The sequence below is a fragment of the Setaria italica genome, chromosome IX, assembly GCF_000263155.2.
Source record: "Setaria italica strain Yugu1 chromosome IX, Setaria_italica_v2.0, whole genome shotgun sequence".
NCBI classification, from domain to species: Eukaryota; Viridiplantae; Streptophyta; class Magnoliopsida; order Poales; family Poaceae; genus Setaria; species Setaria italica.
Genome location: NC_028458.1, coordinates 12972107 through 12990004, shown reverse-complemented (window position 1 = coordinate 12990004; position 17898 = coordinate 12972107). Strand labels below are relative to the sequence as shown.

General features: G+C 44.8%; 3 protein-coding genes across 5 annotated transcripts; all 3 read left to right on the top strand.

Moving 5' to 3' along the window:
* Positions 1–2552: 2552 nt before the first annotated feature.
* Positions 2553–7697, top strand: LOC101776596 (4-coumarate--CoA ligase-like 7). 3 transcript variants are annotated; one of them, XM_012843026.2, is made up of 7 exons: positions 2564–3740; positions 4999–5185; positions 6180–6191; positions 6285–6325; positions 6431–6498; positions 6759–6864; positions 6969–7697. In XM_012843026.2, exons 1-7 carry the CDS (start codon positions 2730–2732, stop codon positions 7098–7100), a joined length of 1557 nt encoding a protein of 518 aa, XP_012698480.1. In that variant the 5' UTR covers positions 2564–2729; the 3' UTR covers positions 7101–7697. The 3 variants fall into 3 exon arrangements, 2 of the variants coding, with proteins under 2 accessions (XP_012698480.1, XP_004982559.1); XM_004982502.3 differs by having other exon boundaries at positions 2572–3740; positions 6180–6325; XR_002675947.1 differs by lacking the exon at positions 6431–6498 and having other exon boundaries at positions 2553–3740; positions 6180–6325; positions 6969–7260.
* An 836-nt stretch (positions 7698–8533) lies between these two features.
* LOC101779210 (peroxidase 57) lies at positions 8534–9760 on the top strand. The gene is made up of 3 exons (XM_004986363.1): positions 8534–8746; positions 8851–9205; positions 9324–9760. The coding sequence occupies exons 1-3, from the start codon at positions 8534–8536 to the stop codon at positions 9758–9760; spliced, it is 1005 nt and encodes a 334-aa protein (XP_004986420.1).
* A 5282-nt stretch (positions 9761–15042) lies between these two features.
* LOC101776191 (peroxidase 56) lies at positions 15043–17898 on the top strand. The gene is made up of 4 exons (XM_004982501.4): positions 15043–15420; positions 15848–16036; positions 16157–16355; positions 17307–17898. Exons 1-4 carry the CDS (start codon positions 15181–15183, stop codon positions 17714–17716), a joined length of 1038 nt encoding a protein of 345 aa, XP_004982558.1. The 5' UTR covers positions 15043–15180; the 3' UTR covers positions 17717–17898.

The window sequence follows — 17898 nt, the reverse complement described above, 5'->3', positions numbered from 1 at the left end:
TTGGATATGTATATGTATACAGTACAAAGTTAATTATCCATTGGATAGAGGTAGGATTGGGGAGAGTAAGGAGTGGATAATAATTATATAGATTTGGGTGTGAATAAGAGTGGGTTTGCTCATACCCTCTCAATGGTAGACCTAGGTTGTCAGCATGTCACTGAGCCTCCGCAATGCCGGATTTGCCGCCGAATTCACAGCCAACCGCATCATTACTTTCCCATTCTACGTGCCTACTGCCTACAGCTTCACCAGGCTCTCTTTATTTCCCCTCCACCAAATTCACTTATGCCTAGTTTGGTTACTCTTACTTATTTTTAACACCCGTCATATCGAATGTTTAGATATTAATTAGGAGTATTAAACGTAGACTATTTACAAAACCCATTACGTAAGTGAAGGCTAAACGGTGAGACGAATTTATTAAGCCTAATTAGTTCATGATTTGACAATGTGTTGCTACAGTAAATATTTGCTAATGATAGATTAATTAGGCTTAATAGATTCATCTCGCCGTTTAGCCTCCACTTATGTAATGGGTTTTGTAAATAATCTACGTTTAATACTCCTAATTAGTATCTAAACATTCGATGTGACACGTGCTAAAAATTAACTAAACGCCTCCTTACCCACCACCACAGGTCCACAGCGCCGCATCCGCATCGTTGTCATGCTTCATCTCTGTCTGTTGTCCAGCATCAGCGTTGTCCGCTAGCCTGCAGTCGTGACTCACCAGCCGTGGTTGGTTCTCACTGGCCATGTTATCCGCTCGCTCGTCGTCGCAGCTCGCCTACTCACGCAGCTCGTGGCCACGTCGCCAATCGGCAAGCACAGGTTCACTCCACGGAGGAATGGAGAGGAGGAGATGAGGGAAGGGAGCGAATGGAGAGATGTAGACTGCCAGGGGTTTCCTGCATATATGTGTAAGCATGGTGCTACCATGGCAGGCCACGTCGGTGTTGGAAGCCCATGTTGGAAGCCCATGTGGCGTGTTTGGGATGAGAGATGAACCCATTTAATAGTTTGGGAATCCAGAAATGTATTTTATTTCTGTATTTTAGAAGTTCAGGGACTTGGTTGACATAATGGGATAAGTTTAGGGATCTGTGGTGCATTTTACTCTTTTGAAAAACAGAGTTATATGTCCAAGTAACAACAAAAAAGAAGAAAAAGGGAAGGGTAGGAAAAAATAGAGAGAGCCATACAAAATAAACAAGCTATCGGTTTGGGCTTCCTGAAATATTTACTTTTTCCTGCTGGATAACTAGGGCAACTTCATTTATGAAGGTTGCCTCCGATCCAAATGCTCGACGCTGGTGTGATAATTATCTCCATATAGAAGTTTATTTCATCTTGTTTATCTCGAGAACTGTTGGATTATTAGAATCTAGCATATGCTATTATGATCTAAGACTTAGGGGGTGTTTGGGAGGAGGGGCTAAATTTTAGCCCCCATCACATCGAATGTTTGGACACTAATTAGGAGTATTAAACCTAAACTACTTACAAAACTAATTGCACAACCTCTAGGCTAAATCGCGACACGAATCTATTAAGTCTAACTAGTCTATGATTTGATAATGTTGTGCTACAGTAACCATTCGCTAATGATGAATTAATTAGGCTTAATAGATTCATCTCGCGATTTAGCCTAGGGTTCTGCAATTAGTTTTATAATTAGCTTATGTTTAGTCCTCCTAATTAGCATCCGAACATCCAATGTAACAGGGCTAAAGTTTAGCCCCAGTCTCCCAAACACCCCTTATTTGTTTTTGCTTACCTAATAAATATAAAATACTAAAATGAAAGTTATCTATGGGTGTGCACCATTCTCACACACTCTTGCTGAAAAGCATGTGAATGCTGAAAATACTTGATGTGCTTAGCAAAATTATGAACCGTACTCAAGAAGAAGACTTGTTGTGCTTGTCATATTATGAAGAACTCAAGTGCATTCGTACTCGATAAGACTTTGATGTGCCTCTTTTTATTATGAAGTGGACTGTTTTTTTTTCTGTCCATTTTCATCCCAAGCACTAACGTATAACTATATTTCGCTTTTTTCCTAGACATCGTTCAATTGTTTAGGCGGCATCACATGGCGGATAATGCAAAAGTCCATATTGCCAGTTGGCCACCTCACCGTCACCTGCAATAATGCTACAAGTTCCAGTGAAAAGCAAAGGAAAAACATAGGGTTTTTGTTCGATTGACGTTAAGAAGTCGTTTGGTTTCATCTAAACGGCTAGCGGATCATCTTCCGATCCTCTGGCTGTTCGTTCTCACGCACGACGACACTCTCTTTCTCTCGTACGTGCGCTCATCAGAGTATGCAAATGCAATGCTCCTATGCCTACCGATCATCACCTTTCACCAGCAACGATCCAAGATGATGACAAGTTTTTGTTCAAGCTCAATTTTTGTATGAATCTAGATGCTTTTTATCCTCTATGTATTTAAATTGTTAGCGTAATTTGTCATGCTCCGATCTAGGTCGGTAGCACGATGATATGCACCCTATCAGATCCGGCAGACTTATTTCCACAACAAAATAATGATCCGGTAGACATGCTTTTCACATGCACGATCACACGGCATGATCAGCTTTATATTTAGTGGAAATCCACCTCATTATGTTGTCCCCAGCAAATTCGATTATTGCAAGCACGCGAAAGCACAGCCCATTTCCAACGAGGTAGTTGCTCGCCGTCGTCTTCCGCGGCTGGAACATGGACCCGCGGAGCGCCTTCTGCCCGGCCACGAGGACGTTCCGCAGCCTGCGCCCGCCGATCCCGCTCCCGCCGGCGGACGCGCCCGTCTCCTTCCCGTCCTTCGCGCTGTCCCGCCTCCCCTCCCCGCTCCCCGCGCACCCGGCCTTCCTCGACGCGTCCACCGGCGCCGCGCTCTCGTTCCCGGCGCTCCTCGCCCGCGTCCGCTCCCTCGCCGCGGCACTGCGCGGCGCGCTCGGCGTCGCCAAGGGCGATGTCGCGCTCGTCCTCGCGCCGCCCAGCCTCGACGTCCCCGTGGTGTACCTCGCGGTGCTGTCCATCGGCGCCATCGTCTCGCCGGTCAGCCCGCTGTCCACCGCCGCCGACGTCGCCCGCGCCGTCGGCCTGTGCAACCCGTCCGTCGTCTTCGCTACCGCCGCCACCGTAGGCAAGGTCCCCGCGGCCCGGAAGATGACCGTCGTTCTGCTCGACTCGCCGCAGTTCGAGTCCTTCCTCCACGGCCACGAACTGGCGTGGGCAGACGAGCTACCACCACCACCGGTCGAGGTGCGGCAGTCCGACGTGGCGGTCATCAGCTACTCATCGGGGACGACGGGGCGGACGAAGGCGGTGGCGCAGTCGCACCGGCGCCTCATGGCGTCGTCGCTGCAGGTCCCCGCGGCGCGGCCGCGGGCGCCCGGCGGCGGGCACGTGGTGACGCTCCTGGGCGTGCCCATGTTCCACTCGTACGGCTTGCACATGCTGATGCGCGGGGTCGTGACGGCCGAGACGACGGCCGTGGTCACCGCGCCGCCCCGGGGCGGCGGCGCGGCGGCCGTGCTGGCCGCGGCGGCCAGGTGCGGGGCCACGCGTATGTTCGTGGCGCCGCCGGTGGTGGTGGCCATGCAGCGGGGAGGCATCGGCCCGGAGGGGTTCCCGGATCTTGTCCGGGTCGACTGCGGCGGCGCGCCGCTGAGCCCCGCGGCGGCGTCGGCGTTCCACGAAAGGTTCCCCGACGTCGAGCTGTCATTGGTAAGCGCTCATGTTCTGACGGTTGTATTAATTTTGCATAGAGATTGGCAGTCCGCGTTGGAAGGCGCACGAGGATCGCGATCCAAATCTTTGTGGTTTTTCTATTCGTATAAAATAATTGAAGATCTCGTGCTCGTGTGTCCGCGTTTCGAACATTTGGTAGTTAGCGCCAGTCAGCGACAATATCACGTGGCCACCGTGAGGACCTTGTATTCTTGCCAGTGTTTTCCCAAAGCTAAGGTACGGATGCGCTAGTTAAAGTGACTGGGGAGTGCGGGCTGCGGAGTGGCACTGTAGTTAGTGTGGTAGCACAGGGTGACACACGGTTCAATTTGATTGAGGCCTAGTACCACACATTGCTAGCTGAGCATGCGTGGAGTCGATTTATAAATTTTTATCCTCCAACCATAACTTTTGGATTAATCATTTTACATGAAGTGATGACGAAAATATGAGTAGGGTGTTATATGTACGTGTACCCGTCCCTTGGAAGTACTGGATGGTACGGCTTCAGGGATGGGTGTTACACATGGTGAAAATGATATTTTTATTCACGGCACTTAAAATAAAGTTGCGGGATTTGTCCTTTCAAAAACGGTTGCTGGCGTGTCCTTTTTCAAAAAAAAAAAGAAGTTACTGGATTTTTAATTTTTAATCAAAATAAGCTCATATTTTTACAATGTTGGCGCATAGTATTTGGGAAGAGAATATGGCCAAGGTTTTGTATGGGATATCGTCTAGATAAGTATAAAAGAACACAGATAATACCGATTTCAGATGGAAACAAGAGATGATAAATAACCGCTGTTTTGGAACTAAGCTTTGACCATGTAATCAGTGGTCAGACCTATGGTTTACTTTAAAGATTTGCCATGGTTTATAAAAAAAAGTGCTAGAAAATATTATTATGCGTCCAAAAGTAGCTCACTCAAATGTCCGATAGGAGACCTCAGGTGTAGAAACCACTATACAACTTTAATCTTCTGCCTCAATTCTTTTTTCCCCTTAAATCAGTTTTGTGACTAGATGACAACTAGTTGGCTCGGCCCAATTTGATTTCACTAGTTTTGGGGACTAGCTATGACTTGAAAATAACCCCCTTGTATGCTAGTTATGCTAGTTACCTGCATGACGACAGGCTGACATGCATGCACATCAGTGTTCGAGGGCTAGCTGAGGGGTTCTGGACCACGAGTAGGCACACTTTCACTTTACTATTTGTACTGTAAATCTTTTCGATGTGGTCTACAAATCACAGGCATTGGGCTCAACCGAGGGTGGTCTGATATCAAACATGGCTGGTCATCAAGAATGTCATCGTATAAAATCAACTGGTCGACTATGTAGCGGTGTTGAAGCCAAAGTTGTTGACATCGATAGTGGCGAACTCCTACCAATCAATGAGCAAGGAGAGTTATGTATCCGCGGCCCAGGTGTCATGCTAGGTAACGACATGACTACTACATTTACTTATACTTTCATCATCCATTTTGAGCACAAAGGTGGCACAAGTAAGGTTCCACATCACAACATTTTGTTCCAAGTGCAATCGAGCGCCCAAACAAAAATGTGGTTAAAGGGAAGGAACTCAACTAAATAACAATTACTGTATTCTATATCTCACAAACAAAATAAACTTATTTAATACATGATTTATAGAAGTATTTACTTATAACACTTAATATGTCTCCTTAGTAAATAAATCAAAGGAATACAACTACAAGAAATGTGTATAAGAATGCTAAAAGTTTAATCATAAAAAGGTTTCTGCACTATTTTTGTTCCTTTATGAATTTTTATATTTACTTATATCATATCATTATGAGCTATTTTTGTTCCTTTATGAATTTTTATATTTACTTATATCATATCATTATGAGCTCTTTTACGGTGGTTTTAAAGTACCAAGTCGGTACTGGGTACTTCAAGGTACTTCCTTTGTTTCCACCGTTAGATTTCTCCTTAGTAAATAGTATGTATTACATGTCCTTATATTTTTATAGTATTATTTTTCATGATTGAAAGATCATGTTCGTATATTCTCGCTCTAGTCATTTTGAGTATAATGCTAATGATTGTTGGATCACGGCACAAATTTATCGAGTGATCAAATGCAAATCTTTTTATTTAAATTTAAAATAAAAATTCAAAGTACAATACTACATCCACATTATGATAGCAAGTATATCATAGTACAAAATATGCAAAATTAATGAAAATGGCTACGCAGAGAAAATGGTGGCATAAAACAAAAGATTTATTATCAGATTATCCCCTAAATAAGTTGCAGCTTGTAAATAAACAATAAAAATATCGTGGCAATTAATGAATAAAGTGGTAAATATTTTTGAGCAAGATATTATTGCCACAAGTTTCAAAGTAATGTTTAATTAGTACCTTTAGCTTGATGTGAATGTTAACTTCCTATGAATCATACAGGATATGTTGGAGGTAATGAGACAAGAACTTGTGCATTTGATTCTAATGGCTGGCTTAAAACTGGTGACCTATGCTATTTTGATGAAGATTGCTTCCTTTACATAGTTGATAGACTAAAGGATCTGATTAAGTACAAGGCATATCAGGTACTTAACGTGTTTCTTTTTTTTCATGATTTAGTTTCATTATTACCATTAACGCATTTTGTGCCCTAATAATATATGCAATTATTTCATTTTGTACTTCATTAGATTGCACCAGCAGAGTTAGAGGATGTGCTACATTTGATTCCTGGAATATTCGACGCTGCAGTTATCCCGTATGTTCTCTTGAAATGAATAACTAAGCGAATGATCTGCATAACGTTTAGGATTGCTTCACATGAGTTCAGCATAATTTCACACTTAATGGACGCATATATAATCGCATGCAGGTGTCTATGTACTTAATGTGTAAATATGTACTCTACAACTGGTGTGGATTTAAGAATTTCTATTGTCCAGAATTCCTAATTGTTTTGTATTTCCAACATTACATGTTTATGGGATTCAAATCTACTCATCCTACTTATATATACAGATACCCGGATGAAGAAGCAGGACAAATACCAGTTGCATTTGTTGCAAGACAAAAGGGTAGCAACAACCTTACAGAAGACCAAGTAATGGAATTTGTTGCCCATCAGGTACGTACACTGGCGGGTACAAATATCTTGATCACATACTGCATTAATAGTGAGCTTGCATACAATATATATTTGCAAATCCTAATGAAATTAACTTTCATTAGGTTGCCCCTTACAAGAAGATACGGAGAGTTGTTTTTGTTGATTCAATACCACGGTTGCCATCTGGCAAGTTGCTGAGGCGCGAGCTGCTGCGTAAACATAGCACGCTTCCTAAAAGTAACAGCCGGTTGTAACACATGGGCTGCCACTGGAGATTTGAGAAAAATGTCATATTATACAGTATTGAAATGGATGTTTTCATCCCATAGTATCCTTGTCCTTAGTATGTATTCGCTTTTGTAGCATCCTGAAGATAGTAGTTTTGAAGATGTAATTGTTAAGCCAGGAGATTCATTTCGCAGCAACGCGCTCTTGCTGGAGCACCGTGTGGACGCCTGCTCTACGCGGGACGGCAGGGTGCGTGATGCAACCGGACGCCGCCTTCTCCTCCGCGCACGCTGCTGCGAACCTGTGACGGCGCAACGTGCATGGCGATTGAGGGTTCATGGGCTCATGGCCTGCCCCTCGGCGTCCGAGCTCGCCGCGTCGTGGGGACTCAACCTCTGCAACGACGGCCGCCTCCAACGGTGGCACGCGGCGGTTCGGAGTGGCATCGTGCGACCAGCCCATGGAGTGATGGAGAATTAGATAGCAGTGAGCTACCAGATGGATGATAGAGCGATGTCTGTCGCATCCACTAACTGCAAGGCTGCAACATGTTCGACAAAATGTCTATTTACGTTACCACTGTCCATTTCCCATCCAATGATCCTGATATATTTCTGTTTGCATACCGTAGGTACCCTGTCATTAGATTATAGCTGCGCCTTTACTAATTGGCAATTGCCTTCGTGTTGCTTGTTGGATGTGTCCACCCCTGAACCTGGATTTAGAATTGTATTATCTGAGCCCTATTTTACGTTTCTCTTTAAAAAGGAAGTGAAAAGCATGAAAATATAAAATACAATAAAAATAGCATACTTATATAAAAGAAAACGGCAAAGTATATAAAACTTCAAAATGATGTTTTTTCCGGAAAACTTCAAAACAATGTTGCATATGCCACTCACCATAAAAGGAAAAGGGAGAATAACTAACACGAGCAAGGCGTTCAGCCCATAAGCCACGGCCACCAAAGAAACAACGAAGCGCAAATAAAAAAAAATCGGGTTGCGCGTGACACAAAAAGAGAACTCGGCCCATGACTGAATTCGGCCCAACACCCGGGCAACTCTGTAAAATTCAAAATCCTTCTCTGCGTGCCCACCGAAAAGGTTTTGATTCCTTGTGAAGGCATTGTTTTGTAATACTAATGCAGTAAGTCATACATACTTCCTCAGTTCTTCTGCCCGCGGGCGCGAGGAGTTTGAGCTTCACCCCCATGTACAGAGACCCATCTGCAGTGGCATGTGGTTTGCCAGGTACAGGGTGAACTGTCGCTAGCATTCCGAGGCGGACGCAGCGGTGGTTCCCATGCCCAGAGCATTAACCAAGCCATGGCGCCCTTGAGTGCAACCAACTCCACCCCGACCCATCCATCTCTAAAATCCGGAGCCGCTCGACCGATCCCGAGAACACCTTCACATCGATCTCTCCACCTCAAGGGCACCGACCGCTCATCGTCATCATGGCCCTGCTGCTGCTGCTGTTGGCGCTCGGCGCGGTGCAAGCCGCCGATGCCGTGCCGCCGCCGTCCCTGCAGCTGCAGCTCGGCTTCTACGCGCGGTCGTGCCCCCGCGCCGAGGCCATCGTCCGCCGCGTCGTTCGCCGCCGCGCCGCCCGCGACCGCTCCGTCCTCCCCGCGCTCATCCGCCTGCACTTCCACGACTGCTTCGTCAGGGTACGCGTGTCATCGTCACTCGTCGGAGACCGTCTCATCGGCCTTGTGTCACCTCTGACGCCAAGTGTCTGTCATGTTCATGTGTTACGACCTACCACTATCAGGGATGCGATGGCTCGGTGCTCATCGACAGCACGCCCGGCCACCCGCCGGCCGAGAAGGATGCCCCGCCGAACCTGACGCTGAGGATGCTCGACGTGATCGACGACGTCAAGGCGGCCGTCGAGGAGGCGTGCCCGGGCGTCGTGTCGTGCGCCGACGTCGTCGCGCTGGCCGCCAGGGACGCCGCGGCCATGGCGGGGAGGGTGCGCTACGACCTGCCCACGGGGAGAAGGGACGGCACCGTGTCCAGCGCCGCCGAGGTGAACCTGCCGAGCCCCTCCGTGTCCTTCTCCGAAGCTCTGTCCGCCTTCCGCTCCATTGGCCTCGGGGTCGTTGATCTCACCACCTTGCTAGGTCGTAACAAATTTTAATCAAAATGTGGCATATATTGTTCATCTGTTTTTGTATCGAACATTTCAAACTAAATTTGTGGCATTTCTTACGCTCTTTTCTTGGAAAAAAATAAACGTGGCAGGTTCGCACACCATGGGGTTCTGCCACTGCGGGCTCATCATGAACAGGCTCTACAACTACAACAGCACCAACCCGTTCGACCCGTCCATGGACGCCGGCCTGCTCGCCGTGCTCCGGCGCCGGTGTCCGCCGCACGTGGTTACGCCGCAGAACGAGTCGCGCGACGTGATCGTGCCCATGAACTTCGTCGCGCCGCTCGGCCCCTTCGGCCTCGACAACTCCTTCTACCCGAGCGTGCTCGCCGGGAGGGCCGTCCTGCAGATCGACCAGGAGCTCGCGTCATCCGGCGTCGCCCGCCGGATCGCGGCCATGTTCGCGTCGCGGCCGGGGAATTTCCGGAGGCAGTTCGCCAAGTCCATGGTGAAGCTTGGGGGCGTGAACGTCGTGACGGGGAGGCAAGGGGAGGTCAGGCTCAACTGTCGACGGTTCAACAGCTGATGGGTGGTCTTGTAGAGTCAGAAGCCCAATGGCCGAACCTCACCAGTTCAGAGTAGATAGTAACTAATTTTCTATTCATACCCATACACAGTATACCATATATGATGTAACAATGTTGGTTAGTTGTTCGTGTTCCAGAAAAACTTGGCAGCAGAGGGTTCCTCTGCTTGTGCTGAACAATAAAGGGCAGAGTTAAACTGTGTGCAAGATGACAAATGTTGGGAAGCAGAACAATCGAGTCAATTATTCATGATTTTTCCGTTTAGCAAAAACATTATTCATGATTTTTATGTGATTTTCTTTCTAGACATGAGATGATTATATATGGACAAACTATTTTTTAAAAAAAAATCGAACGGTAGAATGGACTATGAAGCTTCAAAAGTTTGTTTTTCCTATTGCAAGGGAAACAACACAAACAGCCACAAAGGGAAAATTATAATATCTTTTTTTCCTTACCAATGTATTTCTCGCATGTAAAAAATTTGTATTTGTCCTTGCACAAACTTTTTTAACTTTGATCTTCATTATCTTAAATCTTATATGTATTGAGAAACAAAATTTTACATTACTAGATTTATTGAAAAATACTTTCACAATATGAAACCATTTTCATTAAAGATAAAGTGTCATACTTAAGACCGTGTCGACATCATAGTGAGCTTATATCTATGATGAGCAGAAGTAGTTCTCAACTGCTAAATTCCTCCCATTATCTCAACTCCCTTTGTTCGAAATGCAATTCTCACCGTCAAATTAGTCCATTAAATCCACCGTGAGATATGTCTAGATATAATGTATTTATTTTTTTATTGTATATGTTACAATATAAGCTCACCAAATTCTTTGATCAAATTGGGCGTCCCGGAATATCGGATGAAATCTAGGTTTTATGTATCTAATTCTTACTGATATATAGGTCAAAAATGCTTAGGCGTCCCGGAACATCGGATGAAATATAGGTTTTATGTATCTAATTCTTACTGATACATAGGTCAAATATGCTTAGGTGTGCACAAACCTCATGCTGGTGACCGTTGAATCATCTCAACCACCAATTTTTCAGGAACAAAATGGGGCATCTACGTTTGTACTTTGTTCCTCTTTCTCTCAAATGTTGTCTTTTCCACCAAATCCAAGACATTGTCCATGTCAAGCATGATGAAGCCAGCTCCAACTTACCGTACTCCATCTTCTTACCACCACATTTCTCCATTGGTTTGAACATTTATGGCTGCTCCATGGGTTGCATTTGTAGTTGCATATGCCTCATAGGCTCCCCACAAAGTTTATGCTAAGGAAGATGCAAGTAAGTTTTTGAGTAAATTGCACCTACCGTACAACAACTTATCACGTGGGTGCAGATTGGTCCAATCCAGTACAATAACTTAATAGCTACTTGATAGCTGGGTTCATATTGGTTCAACAACCTGTAAAATGTTCAATTTAGTGTAGTAACTTGATAGATTGATGTATCTGCAATCCCAATATTATAATGACCAACATATTTGCTAATGTTAGGTTAGGATATATATATTCGGATCGGAACAAATTATTAAGCATGGTTTGACTATTGATATTCGTGTCGCAATGGCAATATATTGGACCAAAATTAGAACCTCCGGTATTTAGGAATTAATATTATATCTTCATATTAATTATTTTTTATACTGATTTAATTTTTATTACAAATATTTAATTTCATATTCAATAAACATGCTTGTATACAGTTGAGAAGCAATAGGTTGGTCATGATCAACTTCTTTTATTGATAAAAATTAAGAATTATTGACTGAAAATTTTTTTACATGTCCATCTTAATTTGCTTGATGCGTTGCGTTTGTAACGTTTGGAATATATGTGCACCAATTGCCATGTTATTGCACTAACTTGAGCATTTTACAAGTTGCTGGATCAACATGAACGCACCCATTAAATTATTATACTAAATTGAGCATTTTATAAGTTGGTGGACCAATTTGCACCCATCTGCAAGTTGTTTATATGGTGGGTACAATTTATTTTTTTTATATACCAATCACGCTCGATGGCAGGCATGTTGCCATAGTTTTTTTATAGGGCAGGTTATAAAAGTTACTTAACTACACCAACTTATTTCCATGTTTTAGACGCCTATCTTTCGATCGGGCAAGACTCGGCACTATTTGCATGCATTCGACGAGGCCCAAGTATCACCCACAAACAAATGCATAGAGAGCAATTTCCACAAGGCCCAAGTATCACCCATAAACAATTGCATAGAGAGCAACACGGGAAGAGGCCCGCAGCACAACCACAGGGTAGTAGCCCCATGCCGAGGTGGGTGTGGGTCGTTTCTCATACTAACAATCAACTTATAGCATATAGATCCCTCAAATTTGGCCAACACAGCTTCATTATAAATGGCTGAACTTATTTTAATTGGTATATCATAGGTTTGATCCAATGCCATATAGACATTTTTTTTCTTTCAGAAATGAAGATGTGTTTAATTTTGACTACTGAAGTATACAACATACATCTTTAATGTGATTATGGGAGTACATATGTAAGCTCAGAAAAACCGCCAACTGTTTCTTGTGAGAAAACGGACCATGATGACTTGTTTGGCAACTGACGGAAAGCTGGGAGAAAGTGAAAAAGAAGGCCGCCTTTTAACAGCAAAACACCAGCGTGAATGCTGCTCAGCCTTTCTTGTGGGAGAGCTTATCCACTCCACCAATCGCTCGACACTGTCTGAACTGTGCAGTGCACTTTAACGAGTGGATCCTGGTCCTGGTTCTGGTCGTGGTGTATACTCATAGGCCTTGTTGTTCTTGTTCAGGATTAAATCATGGAACGGATTCGTTTTTGGAGGGGAATGAGTGGATCCGGTTGTGTTACTCGATCCTGGAGGGTTTCGTTCCAGAGGTCAAGATATAGGGATTGATTCCGGATCGCTAAAAGGTTAGAATAACCAAAACAAGCTGGAATAGAATCTTTATTCTAGTTCAAACCGAACGATTACTTTGCGTTAGATCGGATTTTAAATCAGGTCAATCAAATCCGTGCGGAATAGATCTCATTTCGAACGGTTTCGAGAGAACCGAACGAGGCTATAGCCAGCATACTCCACTCTTTGTTTGCTCCTACTTTTATGGCTTCTTCTCTGATTGTTGTTCATAGAAGATCCACAAAAGTTTTGTCTTTGCTTATTGTCAAATCCTGTATACAAACTTATCCCTGAATACCCGCCCCCCCAAAAAAAAATCTTATTCCTGAATCAATACAAGCTAGACCTTGATTGCTTCCTTTAGAATGCCCCTTATACACACAGAAAAATATTATGATTATCACAAATGTCAAGTGGCGCGTGTCTCCATAAAAGGTGTGCTCTGTTCTATATTCATTTGATTTCACTCTGCATCTCCATAAAACCAGAAGCTAGACAATATTCTTAACCTCTGAATGGAAGAGGGACTTGCTGTCCATACTGTGCATTGTCATTGTGACAGTAAAAGCTCAGCCACATCTACCTCCTTCTTGTCTTCTAGAAAGCTGATTAGTAACAAAGGGATCCGATGACCGACATAGCCCTATCAATGATGATGCTGTTCATACCGGAGAGAGAAAGTCAAACACAATATAAAAAATACTGTGAACATCCACTGGGCAATGCAACTTATTAATTTGTTCTACTGGCCTACTGGGCTGAGAAGGAAAAGCATTTTAAACTTTGCTGGGCAAACAGACTATGAACCGCTTCTCCTCATCCGAACATGAACATCAAGAAAGAGTTTGTTGCAGTTATTCTACGAAGCAAAGAGAAGATACACAACTCTAATGAGACAATGGCTGGGGACCCATTCATAACTTTCATGATCTTCTTTGTTTCCTGAGTTTCTCCTGTAATTTGTAAATTCTTTGCTGTTTTCATCGAAAACATCAGTAAGAACTCGGTCAGACGTGCCCCCTAAACAAACTGCACAAGATAAGATCTCGCAAGAGCAATCAGATCCCCAATAATAGGGCTCCAGCAAATCCCTATCCGATCCGACCACGTGAGCCGCACTTGGGCCCCTTGACACCCGATCCCGTTATAATTCTAAGCACTGCTCTGACTGGGCTGATCTGTTCAACCACTCCTTTGTCAGGAACATCTCCCAACCATTCCCAAGTGAATCATTGGTAAATGGCACCTGTAAAACTTCGTGTTCAATGATGCCACCATCCATCTCATGCTCACTGTTCTGACTGGTGACTGCATCACATCTTTGAGCTCACAAAATCACACACCCCTTGGGTCTAAAATAGGTGTCGGCTCATAAGGTTTGCAGTGTTTTTTTTTTAAAAAAAACTATACCATTAGACACTGTACATTGGTAAAAGACCATGGAGTACATTGTACTAAACCCATTCACATCATCGTAAGCAACGGGGGCCTTGTTTAGTTGCCCAACTTTGAGCAACCAAAATTACTGTAGCGCAACTGTAGCGTTTCGTTTGTATTTGTGAATTATTATCCAAATATTGACTGATTAGGCTCAAAAGATTCGTCTCGCAAAGTACAACAAAACTGTGCAATTAGTTTTTGATTTCGTCTACATTCAGTACTCCATGCATGTACCGCAAGTTTGATGTGATGGGGAATCTTCTTTTTGCATAGTGTCAAAGTTGGAATTTGGAGGTGAACTAAACATGATCGAGTAAGGGGGTGTTTGTTTCTTTAGTCCCTCCTAAAATTTCTATCACATCGAATGTTTAGATACTAATTAGGAGTATTAAATATAGACTAATTACAAAACCAATTGCACATATGGAGACTAATTTGCGAAATGAATTTATTAAGCTTAATTAGTTCATGATTTGACAAAGTGATGCTACAGTAAACATATGCTAATGATGGATTAATTAGGCTTAATAGATTCGTCTCGTGAATTAGCTTCCATCTGTGTAATTAGTTTTATAATTAGCTCATATTTAATCCTCGTAATTAGCCTCCGAATATTCGATGTGACATAAATTTTAGGAGGTTCTAAAGATCCAAATAACCCTAGATCGAACCAAACCAACCTGAGCAAGTTAAGTTACCTGATGGCATCTTTACATGGCCTGTGCATTGAGCACACAGCACACCCCTAAGAACCCGGAAATCCATGGCCAATCACATGGCATCATGCCCATGACAGCCGGGAAAAACGACGCTCGCAGCGCTGCCCGAGATCTCGCCGACCGATGGCATCCACACTCCCCAGTCCAGTCCCCACCCCGCGCTTTCTATATATCCCACGGACACCGGCCGGCCGGCCGATCACGCACCGCCGCCTGCTCATGTGCGCAGCGCGAGGCTCGAGTCAGCCAAAGCTAAGCAACCGATAGCTTATTGTTTTTTCTTTTCACCAAGTGTTGGGGACAGGCTGCACTTCTGCTACTGCACTACCATGGCAGTGCGAGTGCTTCCTCTTCCTCCAGTGCTCGTGCTTCCTCTGCTCCTGGCTCTGGTTGCTTCGGTCCATGGCTACGGCGGCTATGGCGACGGCAAGCTCAGGGTTGGGTTCTACAAGGATTCGTGCCCGGACGCCGAGGCGATCGTCCGGGAGATTGTCGCCAAGGCCGTCCACAAGGACCCGACGGCGAACGCGCCGCTGCTGAGGCTCCACTTCCACGACTGCTTCGTCAGGGTACGCCGAATGGCCTCCTTGTCTTGTATCCTGAGTTCCTGACCATGTCTTTGCTTGTTAGTTGGTGAAGAAAGGAAGAGAGGATGCTGGATACGAAGTACTTACTAGCTAGCACTGTAGATTCTTTCAAAAATGCCTGTCCCTTTCTTTGATTCGTCTCTTTTTGGGATGCAATGGCATCCCATGCCGGTTCATCATAGATTCATCAGTCAGTAGCTCACAAAGTGAGACTGAAACTTTATCCGCAAAAGAGAACGAAAAGACTCCCCACGCGAATGTCCCAAAAATTGTCTTTTCGATGTTCTTTTAATCTGTTTCGACCTCACAGAACATACATTCGCCATGGACGATGTTTCATGTTTGGACTTTGAAGTTCAAACCCACTCTCTGAAGCCAGATGCTAATTTCTTCTCCCCACTGGATGCAGGGCTGCGAGGGGTCGGTGCTCATCAACTCCACCAAGGGGAACACGGCGGAGAAGGACGCCAAGCCCAACCACACGCTGGACGCCTTCGACGTCATCGACGACATCAAGGAGGCGCTGGAGAAGAGGTGCCCCGGCACCGTCTCCTGCGCCGACATCCTCGCCATCGCCGCCAGGGACGCCGTCTCGCTGGTGATTGCCTACAACAGCTTACCTCTTCAGTTTCCATCCATGGCTGCCTGATTCATTCCTTGCTCTGAAAATTAGCAATGGCCGTATCGAGTCTGATTGCTGTTACGTTCAATGGAGCAGGCTACGAAGGTGGTGGCCAAGGGGGAGTGGAGCAAGGACGGCAACCTGTACGAGGTGGAGACCGGCAGGCGGGACGGCAGCGTCTCCAGCGCCAAGGAGGCCGTCAAGAACTTGCCCGACTCATTCGATGGAATCCGGAAGCTTATCAAGAGGTTTGCATCCAAGAACCTCAGCCTCAAGGATCTGACTGTTCTCTCAGGTATTAATCTATGCCTTGCCAAGAAATGGTACTTTGAAGCTGTCTGTTTTTGTTAAGTGAAGGTAATTCTTTTTTGCTACTGGATTTGTATAAGGACATGCACATGAGTTGCACTATTGCTTTACTGAATGTGAAGGAAACATTCCTTACGTTTAACAAAAAAATCAGCTTGACTAGATAAACTTCAAATCAACAGAGATTGATCTAAGTTATTATTATTTTTTTACAAATATTAGTGACCAAAATTTTGTATCAAGGCAAAAAAGGCGATTTTTTTTCCATGTAGTAACAGTGCTTACTATTCATCCTTCGTTCTCGAGACAGCCGTTATATTGTCTTAATTTATGCTTAACCTGATGTTGCCCTTAACTACTATTGGCCTTTCTAAAGTCTCTGGCTGAGATAGAAGCGTGTAAAGCCCCATCCTTGCCTTGATGATGTTCAGTTTGTCTATATTTGCTATGGTAACTAGATTTTGTTTTTATTTCCTCTGAATGTAGTAATTTTAGGATTTTTGTCAAAAGTGAAGGGCACACCATTCAAGAGTCAGTGATGATCTCACAATATATTACTACTCATAATAAGTTTTGAAGTGATAGAAAGCCAATGAAGCAGGTTTCAATTCAGTTTGACCCCTAGTGGTCCAGTGGACCAAGTGTCCAAGTTTATGATGATGTGACTCGCTCCTTGTATTTGAGAATTGATATTGGGTCGTGGCACGTGGTACGTAGGACTACGACCTTATTCAAAAGGGCTAGCAATTTGCACAATTCAAGAAACAATCACAAGGAGATTACAAAAAATCACAAAGTTAAGGAACATCAAAATTTTCAAATAGGATATGCCCGCGAAAGGAACCCAGTTATCGCAATTTCACTTTCCTACTTCAGACATTTCCTTGTGATCGAATATTTCAGCACTAACACACTACATGCATATGCTGCCATTCAGGTGCCCACGCGATCGGCAAGTCGCACTGCCCGTCGATCGCCAAGCGGCTGCGCAACTTCACCGAGAACCGGGACAGCGACCCGACCCTGGACAGGGCGTACGCCGACAGGCTCAGGCGGCGGTGCTGGAGGCCCAAGGACAAGACGACGGAGCTGGAGATGGTGCCGGGGAGCTCGGAGACGTTCGACACGGCGTACTACGGCCTCGTGACCAAGCGGAGGGGCCTCTTCCACTCCGACGAGGCCCTGCTGCGGAACGACGTCACCAAGGGGCTCGTGTACCGGTACAGGGACTCGCCGGAGACGACGTTCTTGAGGGACTTTGGGGTGTCCATGGTGAACATGGGCAGGGTGGGCGTGCTCACCGGCAGCCAGGGGGAGATCAGGAAGAAATGTGCCTTCGTTAATTAGCTAATGGGGTGTCTTTGTTTTGCGTTGCCTATATGCTGGTGTTTCACGGCTTTAAAAGGCTTCCGTTTAATTATACATATTTGTTTAGGAGTGTCTTAGGTTCTATGATTGTGAACATTTGGATTGATGTCAACTGTACCTTTGATGGAATGTGATAACATACATGTTTTCATCGTGGACAC

Coding starts and splice junctions, on each gene's coding strand:
- LOC101776596 (XM_004982502.3), top strand. CDS start 2,730: ATGGACCCGCGGAGCGCCTTCTGCCCGGCCACGAGGACGTTCCGCAGC. Junction 3,741..4,998: donor CCGACGTCGAGCTGTCATTG/GTAAGCGCTCAT, acceptor TACAAATCACAG/GCATTGGGCTCAACCGAGGG. Junction 6,326..6,430: donor TTAAGTACAAGGCATATCAG/GTACTTAACGTG, acceptor GTACTTCATTAG/ATTGCACCAGCAGAGTTAGA.
- LOC101779210 (XM_004986363.1), top strand. CDS start 8,534: ATGGCCCTGCTGCTGCTGCTGTTGGCGCTCGGCGCGGTGCAAGCCGCC. Junction 8,747..8,850: donor TCCACGACTGCTTCGTCAGG/GTACGCGTGTCA, acceptor TACCACTATCAG/GGATGCGATGGCTCGGTGCT. Junction 9,206..9,323: donor TCTCACCACCTTGCTAGGTC/GTAACAAATTTT, acceptor TAAACGTGGCAG/GTTCGCACACCATGGGGTTC.
- LOC101776191 (XM_004982501.4), top strand. CDS start 15,181: ATGGCAGTGCGAGTGCTTCCTCTTCCTCCAGTGCTCGTGCTTCCTCTG. Junction 15,421..15,847: donor TCCACGACTGCTTCGTCAGG/GTACGCCGAATG, acceptor CACTGGATGCAG/GGCTGCGAGGGGTCGGTGCT. Junction 16,356..17,306: donor GGATCTGACTGTTCTCTCAG/GTATTAATCTAT, acceptor GCTGCCATTCAG/GTGCCCACGCGATCGGCAAG.